Source organism: Equus caballus, chromosome X, assembly GCF_041296265.1.
Source record: "Equus caballus isolate H_3958 breed thoroughbred chromosome X, TB-T2T, whole genome shotgun sequence".
In the NCBI taxonomy this organism is placed as follows: domain Eukaryota; kingdom Metazoa; phylum Chordata; class Mammalia; order Perissodactyla; family Equidae; genus Equus; species Equus caballus.
This window is the reverse complement of record NC_091715.1, coordinates 67,128,509-67,143,610: the sequence shown is the minus strand read 5'-3', so window position 1 is coordinate 67,143,610 and position 15,102 is coordinate 67,128,509. Positions and strand designations below refer to the sequence as shown.

The 15,102-nt window shown below is 34.5% G+C and overlaps 1 protein-coding gene across 3 annotated transcripts in view; it reads left to right on the top strand.

Annotated features, from left to right (window-relative positions):
* The window catches only part of TEX11 (testis expressed 11), a 363,973-nt gene that overhangs the window by 311,381 nt on the left and 37,490 nt on the right, over positions 1–15,102 (top strand). For all 3 annotated transcript variants that reach the window (XR_002805590.2, XM_023634526.2, XM_023634525.2), the window contains exon 25: positions 759–831. Coding sequence is in view for 2 of the 3 variants with exons in the window: in XM_023634526.2 (XP_023490294.2) it covers positions 759–831 (73 nt within the window). In the remaining variant the exon portion in view is untranslated. The remainder of the gene's footprint in view (positions 1–758; positions 832–15,102) is intronic.

Here is a 15,102-nt window from a genome sequence, read left to right as displayed (position 1 = left end):
CTCTCCCAGCATGAAAACTCTATCCTATATGCAAGCTGAGGTGAGGGCAATTGAGACCCAGTATTCTCAATTTGCCATGCCTGATATAGGGACTGGGTAGAGGAAAAGAACTCCAGCCTCTCAGTTGTGCTTGTTTATAATAGAGCTTCTGCAGTACAGACCTGGGGCAGGGGGATGAGAAGTACTGGCAGCATGCCCCTTCTGGGAATCCCCTGGAAGCTGAGGGTAGAGGGAGCCTCATCTTCTTGGCCTCACCCACCTAAAGTAGTGCTTACATCACACTGAGCTGGGGAGGTTGATGAGCTCATTGTTCTTACTGAGACTTCATAAATTTCCTGCAATAGATATTTCCCCATTTGCTATATGCCCTTTTGGCAATTTCCTAAGCCTTTACATGATCGTGTTTTATAATTTTCGCCTCTTATGGTTGTTTTGCTGGGGAGAGTGTCCATGGAGCTCCTCACACCACCATTCTGGAAGTGCTTCTCTTTTGTCCTAGATTATTAAAGAAAATGATAATGCTCAAGATTATCTGTTTAATCCTCCTTTTCCTGGGACATAAAGGAAAAGTACGAATAGAGGTTAATATTTCTATATAAATTCCAGGATGTCTAGTTTAAACTATCATTTTATTTTTAACTGTTTTTAATGAAAATGATATGAGATTATTTTAATTTGCTTAATTAAAATTAAAATTTAATTTAATTTGCTTTAATAGCTTAACTTGCTAATTTTCTCATTGCATTGTTGCCAAATAGACCAGGTTACTGAATCGTGCACTTGAACAGATCCATAAATGCAGAGACATCTGGAATCTCCTGAAAGAAACAGGTACAGTGGGAACTAGGAGCTCGGTAACACAGTTATGAAGGGTGTTTCATATCTGAGTAACCCAGTCTTTTATCACCAGAAATTTGTGCCACTGCAGTACTTGATAACCAGTCAAATGCTTCTTTAAAAACTAATTTTTCCCCAGTGTATGTCTATGTTTTGACTCTATCACACACTACTTGGAGTAAGACTATTTTTTACTTTGCTTTTTATAGAACTGTAGTATTGAATATAAAAGTAGGATCATTATTGTTCAATATGACATTATTGCTCTTAGGTCACTAGATTTATGTCTAATTTAATCAAGCTTTAACTCTAACTAAATAGTCTGCCACACCACAATCAATATCAGATACTGCTAACATAAAATAATCAAAATAGTAGCAAACTTTTTGAAGCTATGTGGTAGCTTACTACTGTTTCCTCATTAAGGATGGCATTGGCTTTAGGTTTAGATAGACTTTTTTTTACATTGTGTCCATCTGTTCCTGTTTTAGTTAGAATTTTTAAAAAAATCAATAGATATTGAATTGAATTACATGCCTTTTCAGCTTCTATAGAGATAATCATATGGTTTTTCTCATTTGAAGTATTAATATATTAAATTATAATAATATATTTCCTAAAATTGTCATTGTTGCATCTATACATTTCTGTGATCCTATTTGGTCATGGGGTGCTATTGCTTTTAAAATGTTGATGAACTGGTTTCATAATATTTAGAAATTATTGGTCTGTCATTTTCTTTTAGTGTATATATGGTATCTTTGATGGATTTTGGTATCAAGCTATAGGAATGATAAGGAAGAACATAAACATAAGATTTAATTCATCCCTCTCAATCTATAATAGGCATTTAAAGGAATAAAAACAACAAAAAGAAAGGATAGAGAATACCTAAATAATATACTTAGTATAGAAGATTTAATAGAAATATACTCTATAACCTGAAAATAGAAAACTCATCTTCTTTTCATGTGCCCTTTGAACATTTACAAAATTGATTACAAGGAAAACCTGAATAAATTCCAAGATGTAAAAAATAAAACAGACAACATTATTTGACCACAATGCAGTAAAACTAGAAATTAATAATGGAATCAGGAAACAAAACCCTTGGTTATGAAAATACCTCGTAACAGAATCTAAAGTGCTAAAGCAGTGCTCAGAGTGAAATTCATAGCTTCAAGGACTTTAATTTTAAAAGTATGTCAGAATGCTAGGTATCCACTAAAAAATCTATTTCTTCTTTCTGGGAACACAGCTAGACTCTCTCTGTACATATCTATATATGTCTATATCTATTTCTATCTTTATCTATCTATGTCATTTTGTTGTTATTACCATCGAGTTGATTCTGACTCCTAGCGAGCTTGTGTATAGCAGAGTGGAACCCTGCCAGGTCTTTTTGCACCATCCTCTCACCTTCTGGCACTACATCAGACAGTGCTCAGCTGCTATTCATAGGGTTTTCATGGCCAATTTTTTTGGAAGTGGGTGGTCAGATCTTCTTCCTAGTCTGTCTTAGTCTGGAAGCTCTGCTGAAACCTGTCCATCATGGGTGACCCTGCTGGTATTTGAAATACCAGTGGCATAGCTTTCAGCATCACAGCAACACACAGCCACTACAGTATGACAACCAACAAACAGGTAGTGTGGTTCCGTGACTGGGAAATGAACCCAGGCTACAGGGGGAAGTGCGCCAAATCTTAACCATTAGACCACCAGGGCTGGCTATCTATGTCATTAGGGAATTGCGAATTAAAACAACAATAAGATACCACTACATATCTATTAGAATGGCAAAAATCCAAAACACTGACAATACCAAATGGTGGTGAGTATGTGGAGCAACAGGAACTCTCATTCATTGCTGGTGGGGATGCAAAATGGTACAGCCACTTTGGAAGACACTTTTTGGCAGTTTCTTACAAAACTAAACTTACTTTTACCATACAATCCAGCAACTGTGATCCTTGGTATTCACCCAAGTGAATTGAAAATCTATGTCTATGCAACGACCTACACATGAATGTTTATAGAAGCTCTATTCATAATTGCTAAAACTTGAAAGCAACCAAGATATCCTTCAGTAGGTGAATGGATAAATAAACTATGGTATATCCAAACAATGAAATATCATTCAGAGCTAAGAAAAAATGAGCTAGTAAGCCATGAAAAGATATGGAAGGAACTTAAATACATATTACTAAGTGAAAGAAGCCAATCTGAAAAGGCTCCATACTATATGATTCCAGCTATATGACATTACAGAAAAGACAAAACTATGGTTTGCTAGGGGTTAGTTGGGGAGGGAGGGATGAATAGATAGAACACAGAGAATTGTTAGGGCAGTGAAACTGTTCTGTATGATACTACAATGGTGGATACATGTCATTATGTATTTGTCAAAACCCATAGAATGTACACCACCAAGAGTGAACCCCAATGTAAACTATGGACTTTTGGTGAAGATAATGTGTCATTGTAGGTTCAATGATTATAACAAATGTACCATTATGGTGTGGGATGGCAATAGTGGGGGAGGTTTGGGGGGGGGCAGGATAGGATGTATACATGAACTGTCTGTACCTTCCGCTCAATTTTGCTGTGAATCTAAGACTGCTTGAAAGGAATAGCTATTATCAAAAAGACAGGAGACAACAAATGCTGGTGAGGATGCAGAGAAAAGGGAACCCTTGTGCACTGTTAGTGGGCATATAAATTCGTACAGCCACTTTGGAAAACAGTATGGAGGGCCCTCAAAAAATTAAAAATAGAACTACTACATCATCCAAAAATTTCACTTCTGGGTATATATCCTAAGGAAATGAAATCAGTATCTCAAAGAGATATCTGCACCCCCATGTTCATTGCAGCATCATTCACAATAATCAAGACATGGAAATAATCCAAGTGTCCAGCAAAGGATGAATGGATTAAAAAAATGCGGGGTGTATGTGTGTATATATATATAAACAATGGAATATTTAGCCTTAAAAAAGAAGGAAATCCTGCCATTTGTGACAACATGGATGAACCTGGAGGACATTATGCTAAGTGAAATAAGTCAGACAGAGAAAGACAAATACTGTATGATCTAACTTATATGTGGAATCTAAAAAGAAATGACCTCATAGAAACAGAGTAGATTGGTGGTTGCCAGGGGATGGAGGATGGGGGAAATGGCTGATGGTGGTCAAAGGGTACACACTTCCAGTTAGAAAATGAATAAGTTTTGGAAACATAATGTACACCATGGTGACTGTAGTTAACAATACTGGATTGTATGTTTGAAAGTTAAGATTTAAGTAAATCTTAAATGTTCTCATGACACACGAAAAATAGTAACTATGTGAGGTGATAGATATGTTAACTTATTGTGACACTCATTTTGCAGTATACACATATATCAAACCATTACATTGTACACCTTAAACTTACACAGTGTTATATGTCAAATATATCTCAGTGAAGCTGGAGAAAAAACCCAGCAACATATAAAAAGAATTATATACCCCCCAAAAAAGGCCGTTGGGTATAGCTCCAGGGATGATGGGTTAGAAAATGTTATTAAAAATGGATTTTATTTTAAAGTAAAATAATAAAATAAAATCTATTAACTAAAAAAAAAATTTGGTAGCTGAATAGATTATACTAGGAAATATCTTCTTCTGGAACATAGTGTACTTTTTCAATATGTAAATTCAAGTATTCCTCTTTTTCTAGAAAATTTTCCAGAACTGTTTTTAACATTTGTTTTTATTTCATTATTTCGGTTTTCTTCTTTGGGGACCCTATGTATGTTTTAGATCTCTTTTACTTGTCTTCCAAATCATTTTCTCTCTTTTTGGAGTTTTAATTTCTATTTTAATTTTTTTGAACACATGTGAAAGATTTTATTTAACTCATTAATTAATAAAGAACCAGTAAGATGTTACAACTGGTTCAAAAGAGAATTAAAACACACACAGGCAATTAGGAAGTGAATTTACAAATATATACAAAACTGTGAATTGTCCGTGTGTGGGAGGGGTTGTTATTTTTTGCTATTCCAAAGCTGGGAAACCAAGGCCAAGAAATTCTCTCTACCAGATTTCACCTGTAGTACTTATAAATTTGAGGAAAGTCATCTCTTCTCAAGGTCCCTCAACTTTTCTAAGGTTCCTAACCTGATGGAAAGTGAACTTCCTACCACATTTATACTGGGACCCTGCAAGTCAGGTACCAGGATAATTCCCTGAGAGGAAATTTGTGGACATTTGCTCCATAAAGTTGAGGTAAGATCAACCTTATTCTTTAAAAGTATATTATCATACCTGATTAAATGACTATCATTCTCAAATATGATACTCCATGTGAGGCCTTGGTTGCACAATCAGTTTGTCCATTTATATCTTGGTTTAAAAACAAAGGAGGACAGATTCTTATAGAACCTATGCAAATAACTTTATTGCTGTGAAAAGTAGGGAGACTTAGTAAAAGTTTCTGAATTCAGAAGGAGGGGTAGGATGGGAAGAAGGTGAGTGAGAATCATATTTCAAATATTTAGTTTACAGAAGCAGTGTTTACTAAATTGTTCTCAGTACAAATGACTTACAAAGAAAGGGAAAGGATTTTCATACATATTCAGAAAATAGACCATTAAAACAACATCAACAATATTCCAAATAAATAACCACAGTAAAATTTCCCTCATCAATTTATTCAGTCCTATATAATTAGTGTTCTGCTGGATCTTGGGTTAGCAATCTGCTTTCGTGAAGCTGTGTGCTTCTAAACTGGAAAAAAAGAAAAAAGAAAACTGGAAATCCTAAGTGTGCTGGTATGATCTCAGAGTTGCCTATGTACTATCAGCTCAGAAACCTGTACCCAAGAGTCTATTCTGACACGTCAGTGGTTTGAAATACCTGGTACAGTTCTTTTCTATGAGGCTCTGAGACTGTCCTTTGTTGAAGACACAAATTCTGGCTTGTAATTTGCAGCAGAGTCTTCAGATAAGCATCAGAGTAAAACAAAAATTGTCTGTACATTACAGAGATTTTAATGGCTGTGGTTAATTCAGTAAGGTAATCAATAATATCAGAATGGAGGAAAGTAAAATTCTCTATTGAGGTACAGTGCATAATTATTTCAAAAGAGTTTTTATTGTGGTAATATATATATATAACATAAAATTTGCCATTTTGACCATTTTTACATATACTATTCAGTGGCGTTAATTACATTCACAATGTTGTGCAAGTATCACTACCATCCATTTCCAAAACTTTTTCATCAGCCCAAACAGAAACTCTGTAACCCATTAATAACTGTGCATTCTGCTTTCTCCCAGCCCCTGGTAACCTCTAATGTACTTTCTGTGTCTATGATTTTGCCCATTCTAGATATTTCATTTAAGTGGAATCATACAATGTTTGTGCCTTTGTGACTGGCTCATTTCACTTAGCATAATGTTTTTAAGGTTCATTCATGTTGTGACATATCAGTACTTCATTCCTTTTTATGGCTGAATAATATTCCATTTTATGGATATACCATGTTTTGTTTATCCATTCATCTGTTGATGGACACTTGGGTTGTTTCCACCTTTTGGCTGCTGTTAACATTGGTGTATAAGTATCTGCTTGAGTCCCTGCTTTCAATTTTTTGGGTCTATATCTAGGAGTGGAATTACTGGGTCAAATGGTAATTCTGCATTTAACTTTTTGCGGAACTGCTGAACTGTTTTCCGTAGCAGCTGCACCATTTTCCATTCCCATAAGCACTGAATGAATGAAGGTTCTAATTTCTCCACCTCCTTGCCATCACGTGCTTTGTTTCTTTTGGATTATAGTCATCCTAATCAGTATGATGTGGTATCTCATTGCGGTTTTATTTGCATTTCCCTAATGATTAATGATTAATGATGTTGAGTGGCTTTTCATGTGTTTATTGGCCATTTGTATCTTTTTTGGAAATAAAAAGTCCTCTGCCCATTTAATTGGGTTGTTTGTCTTTTTATTGTTGCATTATATTAAACCTAAAAAGAAAAACCTAAACTTCTTTCCTCGTCCTGTGTCTTTCTTTCCTGTGTGTCTCCTTTACCTTCACACAGAACACTTTACTTCACACACTTCTGGTTACCAAATGTGTGGAGGTTTTTCCCCACACCAAGAAATTCTCTGCAACACCATCTGGGGGTCCTACAATTCAACTCAATTCTGACACTATCTACCTGGAGATAGCATTATATCCCACAGTTCATGGGAACAGTCCCACAAGACTGCCCCCCACACACACTTGAGACTCTAGTCACAAGCCCAAGTTGTTACCTGGGCTTCTGACCAACTGGCTATAGATCGGAGCTCCAATGACCCTTGCCTTGGGTTCGATTAATTTGTTAGAGTGGCTCTCAGAACTCAGGAAAACATTTACTTATGTTTACCACTGTATTCTAAAGGATATGATAAAGGATACAGATGAACATCCAGATGGAAGAGATGCATGGGGCAAGGTATGTGGGAAGGGCAATGGAGCTTCTATGCCCTCTCAGGGTGTGCCACTTTCCCAGCAACTCCACAAATTCACCAACTCAGAAGCTCTCCCAACTCTGTACTTTTAGGATTTTTATGGAGGCTTCATCATGTAGACATGATCAATCATTAACTCCATTTCCAGCCTTTCAACCTTCTCGAGAATGGGAAGCAGGGCTGAAAATCCCAAGCTTTAATCATGGCTTGGTCTTTCCAGTGACTAGCCCTCATCCAGGAGCCATCCAGGAGCCCACCCAGAGTCATCTCATTAGAACAAAAGACACTCTTGTTACCCAGGAAAGTACAAGGGTTTCAGGAGCTCTGTGTCAGGAACAGAGGTCAAATACCATTATTAGAACAAGAGATGTTCCTGGCATTCTTATCACTTAGGAAATTACGAGAGTTTTAGGAGCTCTGTGCCAGGAACCAGGGGCAGAGACCAATATATATATATTTTCTATTATCTCACAAAACCTTTATCAGATATACCATTTGCAAATATTTTCTCCTATTCTGTAGGTTGTCTTGTCACTTTCTTGATAATGTCGTTTGATGCACAAAAGATTTTAATTTTGATGAAGTCCAATTTATCTACCATTTCTTTTGTTGTCCATGCTTTTCATGTCATATTTAAGGATCCACTGCCAAATCCAAGGTCATGAAGAGTTGCTCCTATGTTTTCTTCTAAGAGATTTATAGTTTTATCTCTTATATTTATGTCATTGATCCATTTGAGTTAATTTTTGTGTATGGTATGACGTACGAATCCAGCTTCATTCTTTTGTGTGTGGAAATCCATTTGCCCCAGCACTGTTTTCTGAAGCGACTTTTCTTTTCCCCATTGAGGAGTCTTGACACTATTGTTGAAAATCAATTGGCCATAGAGGTATGGGTTTATTTCTGGATTCTCAATTCTATTCCATTAGTTGGTATGTCTATCTTTATGGCAATACTGTACTGTTTTGATTACTGTTGCTTTGTAGTAAGTTTTGAAATAGGGAAGTGTGAGTCCTCCAACTTTGTTCTTCTTATTAAAGATTACTTTGGCCTTTCGAGGCCCCTTACAATTTCACTTGAATTTGAGGATTGGCTTGTCTGTTTCTGCAAAAAAGGCTGTCAGAATTTGGGTAGGTATTTCTTAGGGTAGCATTGATATCTTAATAATATTAGGTCTTCCAATCCATGAACATGGGATGTCTTTCCATTATTTAGGCCTTCTTTAATTTCTGTCATCAATGTTTTATAGTTATCAATGTACTAAAACTAAAGGTTAATTGTTGAAAGTTGTTTGTCTTTCACTTCCTTGGCTAAATTTATTCCTAAGTATTTTATCCTTTTGGATGCTATTGTATGTAAATGGAATCATTTTCTTAATTTTCTTTTTGGATTGTTTGTTGCTAGTGTATGGAAACACATCTGATTTTTGCATGTTGACCTTGTACCCTGCAACTTTGCTGAATTCATATCTTTCTTCTGGATTCACTGGGATTTTCTATATATATAGGATCATGTCATCTGTGAACAGCAATAGTTTTACTTCTTCCTTTCTAATGTGGATGGCTTTTAATTTTTTTTTCCTGCCTAATTTCTTTGGCTAGAACTTCCAATGCAATGTTGAATAGCAGCAGTAAAGGCAGGTATCCTTTTCTTGTTCCTGATCTTAGGGAGAAAGCTTTCAGTCTTTCACCATTGATTATGCTACCTGTGAGTTTTTGTTAATGTCCTTTATTAGGTTGAGTATATTCCCTTCTATTCCCAGTTTTATGAGTGTTTTTTTCTTTATCATGAAAAGATCTTGATTTTATTAAATGACTTTTCTGCATCAATTGAGACGATCATGTGTCTTTTTTTTCCTTTGTTCTATTAGTGTAGTATATTACACTGATTGATTTTCTTATGTTGAACCAACCTTGCATTCCTGGGATAAATCTCACTTGATCACAGTGTTTAATCTTTTAATATGTTGTAGGATTTGGTTTACTAGTATTTTGTTGCAGGGTTTTGAATCATTAATCATATAATATAATGGTCTATAATTTTCTTTTTTGTCTTGTCTTAATTTGGCTTTGGTACCAGAGTAATGATGGCTTGAAAGAATGAATTTGGAAACATTCCCTCCTCTTCAATTTTTTTGAAGAATTTGATAAGGGTTCATGTTAATTCTTCTTTAAATTTTTGGTAGAATTCACCAGTGAAGCCACGTGGTCCTGGACTTTTGTTCTTGGGAGGTTTTTATTAGTGATTTTCTTAACTTGTTTTAGATCTGTTGATATTTTCTGTCTCTTCTTAAGTCAATTTAAATAATTTGTGTGCTTGTAGGAATTTGTCATTTCATCTAGGAAATCTAATCTGTTGGCATACAGTAGTTTATAGTAATCTCTTATAATCCTTTTTATTTCTGTAAGGTGGTGGTGAGGTCCCCTCTTTTGTTTCTGATTCTAGTAATGAGTCTTCTCTCTTTTGTTGTGTCAGTCTAGCTAAAGGTTTGTCAATTTTGTTCATCTCTTCAATAAACCAATGGTTTCATTGACTTCTCTATTGTTTTTCTATTCTCTATTTCATTTTTATCTGCTCTTATCTTTATTATTTCCTTCCTTCTTCTTTGGGTTTAGTTTGCTCCTCTTTTTCTAGTTACTCAAGATTTCAAGTTAGGTTATTGCTTTAAAATTTATCTCCTTTTTTAATGTAGGTATTTGTAGCTATAAATTTCCCTCTGAGTAGTGCCTTCATTGCATCCCATAAGTTTTGGTATGTTGTGTTTTATTCATCTCTAGGTATTTTCTCTTCTTTTCTTTTTTTTTTTTTTTTTTGGTGAGGAAGATTGGCTCTGAATTAACATCTGGTGCCAATCTTCCTCTTTTTGCTTGAGGAAGATTGTTGCTGAGCCAACATCTCTGAAAATCTTCCTCTATTTTGTATGTGGGATGCCGCCATAGTATGGCCTGGTGAGTTGTGTGTAGGTCCACACCCGGGATCTGAACCCACAAACCCTGGGCTGCCAAAATGGAGCACGTAAACATAATCACTGTGCCACTGGGCAGGCTCCCATCTCGAGGTGTTTTCTAATTTCTCTTCTCATTTTTTCTTTGACCCATTGGTTGTTTAAGAGTGTGTTGTTTAATTTCCACATATTCGTGAATTTTCCAGTTTTCTTTCTGTTATGGATTTCTAGCTTCATTCCATTCTGGTCAGAGAATATACTTTATATGATTTCAGTCTTAGTACATTTATTGAGACTTGTTTTGTACCCAAATATATGGTCTATACTGGAGAATATTTCATGAGCACTTGAGAAGAATATGTATTCTGCTGTTCTTGGGTGGAGTATTCTGCATATGTATGTTAGATCTAGTTGGTTTATAGTGTTGTTCATATCATTTCCTTGTTGATCTTCTATCTAGATATTCTGTCCATTATTGAAAGTGGTTCACAAGAGTTATGATTAGTGTTTTTCTGGTGGGTAAAAATATACTATGGACAGAGAAAACAGTCAAAATTTATCTCCAGAAACTGCCATAAAGTATACAATTTCTGAAAATTTTATATTAATAATGTTTTACCTATAATAATTTAACAGCGAGAAGACTGGGCATTTCTTCTGATTTTGCCACTCTTCTCATGCAACTCTTAGAATAGTAACCTATCAAATGAACCTAATTACTTCTTACATTTCTCTCCTTTGTGAGGAGAAAGAGTAAATCTTTTCAGTTATCCAGGAGCCCTTTTGGAAATCTCAAAGATAGTATTAGGTTTCAAAGATATCCTGAAAACTTTATTTTATATTTTCTATATTTCGTATACAACTTTTTGGAAAGCAAAAACAAAAGTGTTGCTGGCAGCAGTTTGGGCACTTGATTAAAATAGGATCATGGGTGCCTGGGAAACAATACTTGGTTACCTATCCAAGCAAAATAATAAGAAAACGTTTAAAAATAAGCACAGGAGGTAACACAATTGTAAAGAGCTTTAGCTCTTTGATAAATGAGGAGATTTTGTTCTTTGCCATTAAATAATCAAGAATGAAGACATGATAAAGACAACATAAAGACCAGAAAATTATTCTGGTAAAACACAGAATTTAGTATTTAGGCATATTACATAGAGGAGAAAGAGTAAGCTTTCATATTGTAAGTGAAGGCATTAATCAGTAAACTAAGGAAGCATTCCCATCAAAATCAAGATTCCTTTGCTACACTTTAATACATTACAGAGCGTTATTTCAGAGTCAGGTTTAAATCAGGGCAAATAAAATTTACTTTCCAAGTCTGTTCTTTGTTATGCTCTTTTATATTATGGAACAAACTGACAACATTTTAGGGGATCTACCAGGTCAAAACTATTTTCATAATAATAATAAGACATATCATTTTTAAAGAGGCCACATGATGTGTGATGTTGTAATAGATTGAATGCAGAAGCAGATATGAGAATCTAACTACTTCTCTTAAGCCAGGTGTTAAGGAGCTTTTCACAAGTATATAACAATTTTCTGATTTTTAAAATATAATTATTTTTTTAAAAATTGACATTAACATGCAGTAGGTTTGTCTCAAAATAATTCAATCAGTAAATATATTTAAATTTTCTGTTTTAATTTGTAATATGGTAAATGTTGATAGTTATAACCTCCATATGAAAAATCTCTTTTGACAGTTTTTTCAGAGTGCAAAGGGGTCCTGAGAATAGACAGTTTGAGAAACACTGCTTTAGGTATAAATTACATTTTCCTTTTAAAAAGAAAAGCACATATCCACTTTCACTGTTGTTCATAATATAATTTCAACCACTTGTTTTAACTGTAACTTTTAAGCAAAATAATTTCTATTTCAAAGAGAAAACTTGGAGGGGTGCAATTGAGAACCGTCTCTCGGCCACAAGCATTATAGCAGACTAGCAGAGTTCATGAACACACATAGCCCAGCCTTCTATGACCACACTCATCCCTTTTAAAGAGGAAAAATGAACACACTCATTAACATGACCCAAAGATATAGCCTTTCCATAGCATAAAAATAAGAATCAATAGTATATAAACTTAAAATTGTGCTTAGTAATCAATGTTTAAGTATTCTATTTTACTTAAAACTTATCTTGGTATCCAGTGATTATCCATTAACTAACAATTTAATATCAGCCAAAAATTTTAATTTAACTAAATATCTTGGAAATTGTTTTAAATCTAGCATACCCAAAACATAGTTACTGCTGAAATAAAAAATTTTTCAGAACAATGATTCAATTTTAGTTGAACACAATTTTCATTTTTCATAATCTTAAATGTTATATATAAGTAATATATAACATCATTTAATCAGTAAACCTATATACATTTAGGAAACAACCCAAGCGAAATAAAATGTACGTTTGTTTTATACTTTATACAAATAAATCACCAAAAAAAGACATAGCTCTTTCTTTTAAACCAAAATTATTAAATTAATCTCATTTGCCAAAGACTTACCTTAACTTTGGATTCTTACAATGTTTCTGAGTGGGAAGAATTTTTTTATGGGAATACTTTTAGGTTAGCACATTTAAAGTATTAGAAGTTCAGTGTCTTTTTTGTGGGAACTTTAAGAATATTTGTATATAAGTGCTTATTTATGTCTGTAAAACAATTAGAACAGAGCTCTTTTAATGTAGACTTTATAATCTAATTTATGAATACCTACCAGAGATAGGAAAACATTTCACATTCACACAATGTGAGGTCAAGATCTTTATGAATTATTGACACATAGACACAGACATATAGAGATTTTATGGTTTCAGATCTACAACTTCAGCTACAGGTCAAGAGTATACATAGAAACTCACCAGTCCACATATCCAAGTGCTGTTTTCCTTTCCAGCAGGCATGAAATAATTTATTAATTTGAGCTCAAAATGGACACACAGAAAAACAAAAAAGACTAACAAAATTAATTGTCTGCTTTTTCTTCCCCAGAGACTAGATAATCCATTAATCATTTACAGAGATCACCAAATGCTCAGACCTTAAAACCACATTCCAAGTCTTTGCTGCACTGCCAAAGGGGAATAACTTATTGGCTATACACAAACCAGAAACAAAAACAAAACATAAACTCAATAGAAAAGAAAAAAGAGATTCATCAAAGTTTAATTGGCACTTGGAATTCAATCTGGGAGCCAAGGAAAAATGAGTTCAAGCAGTCCATGAGTTGCACTTCTCCAGCAACACAATTTACCTGCTTCTGCCAACTGTATCTATGGGGCATTTTGGTCAATAATATTTTAAAGATATAACCATGACTCTCACATAAGTGTAAAATAAACATATGTCAAAGATTTTATTTAACTCATTAATTGACGAGGAAACCTAAAGATATTAGAACCAATTTCCATTTCATTTTGCTTGCTTATCTCTTGTTTTCTATATCCCTTACTGTGTCTTCAGTGGTATCTTGTCTCTCTTTTGCTTTTTCCAGTTTTACCTTTATTTCTGTGATGATTTTATTTTTTCTTCCCATTTCCTTTTTAGTCTCTAAAAATTAGCGCATGTTTCATTTCCTTTTGTCTACCAGCTCTTCCTGAGCTCTTGAATTCCTGCTTTATATTCTTACTTTATAGGGATGAGTACTTGATTAACATTTTAAAATTCATGCTGACATGTTTGGTCACAATTGTCATCTGCTTTATAGAAACATTTCTCTGGTAAGACCTCTCCCACCTACCACCTACCATTCTTTTTTCTTGTTCCTCTCATCCTATTTTCATGTGTGTCTTATCCTGTGCTGTATATTTTTTGATAACTTATCTTTCTTCTAATTTTATTTTGTTGTGGTAAGAACACTTAACATGAGCTTTACCCTCTTAACAAAGTTTTACGTGTACAATGTAGCATTGTTTACTATAGGTACGGTGTTGTACAGCAGATCTCTAGAATTTATTCATCTTGTTTGGCTGTAACTTTATGCCTATTGATTAACAACTCTTCGTTCTCCGCCTCCCAGCTCCTGGCAGCCACCATTCCACTCTTTGATTCTGTGAATTAGACTTAGATACCTCACATAAGTGGAATCATGCATTATTTGTCCTTCTGTGACCAGCTTATTTCACTTAGCATAATGTCCTCAAGGTTCATCCATGTTGTTGCATATTGGAGAATTTCCTTCTTTTTTAAGGCTGGATAGTATTCCATTATATGTATATACCACATTTTCTTTATCCATTCATCCCTCTGTGGACATTTAGGTTGTTTCCATATCTTGGCTATTGTGACTAGTACTGCAATGAACATTCGAGTGCTAATATCTCTTCAAGATCCTGATTTCAGTTCTTTTGGATAAATACTGGAAGTGGGATTGCTAGATCATATGGTAGTTCTATTTTTAATTTGTTGAGGAACCGCTGCTTTCTATAGTGGCTGCACCATTTTGCATTCCTACCAACAATGTACATGGATTCCAGTTTCTCCACATTCTCACCAACATTTGTTATGTTTTTATGATAATAGCCATCCTGACAGGTGTGAGGTGATATCTCATTGAGGTTTTGATTTGCATTTATGTGATGAGTAGTGATGTTGAGCATCTTTTCACATACCTGTTGGCCATTTGTGTGTCTATGTCTTTTTTGGAGAAATGTCTATTTAAGTCTTTAGCCCATTTTTTTAATCGAGTTATTCATTTTCACTATTGAGTTGTGATAACTTATCTTAAACTGTGGCACTTTTTCCTTAGACCAACTATTTATAGGAGATTCATGTGGAGAGGAGGCCAGGGCCATGATCCAG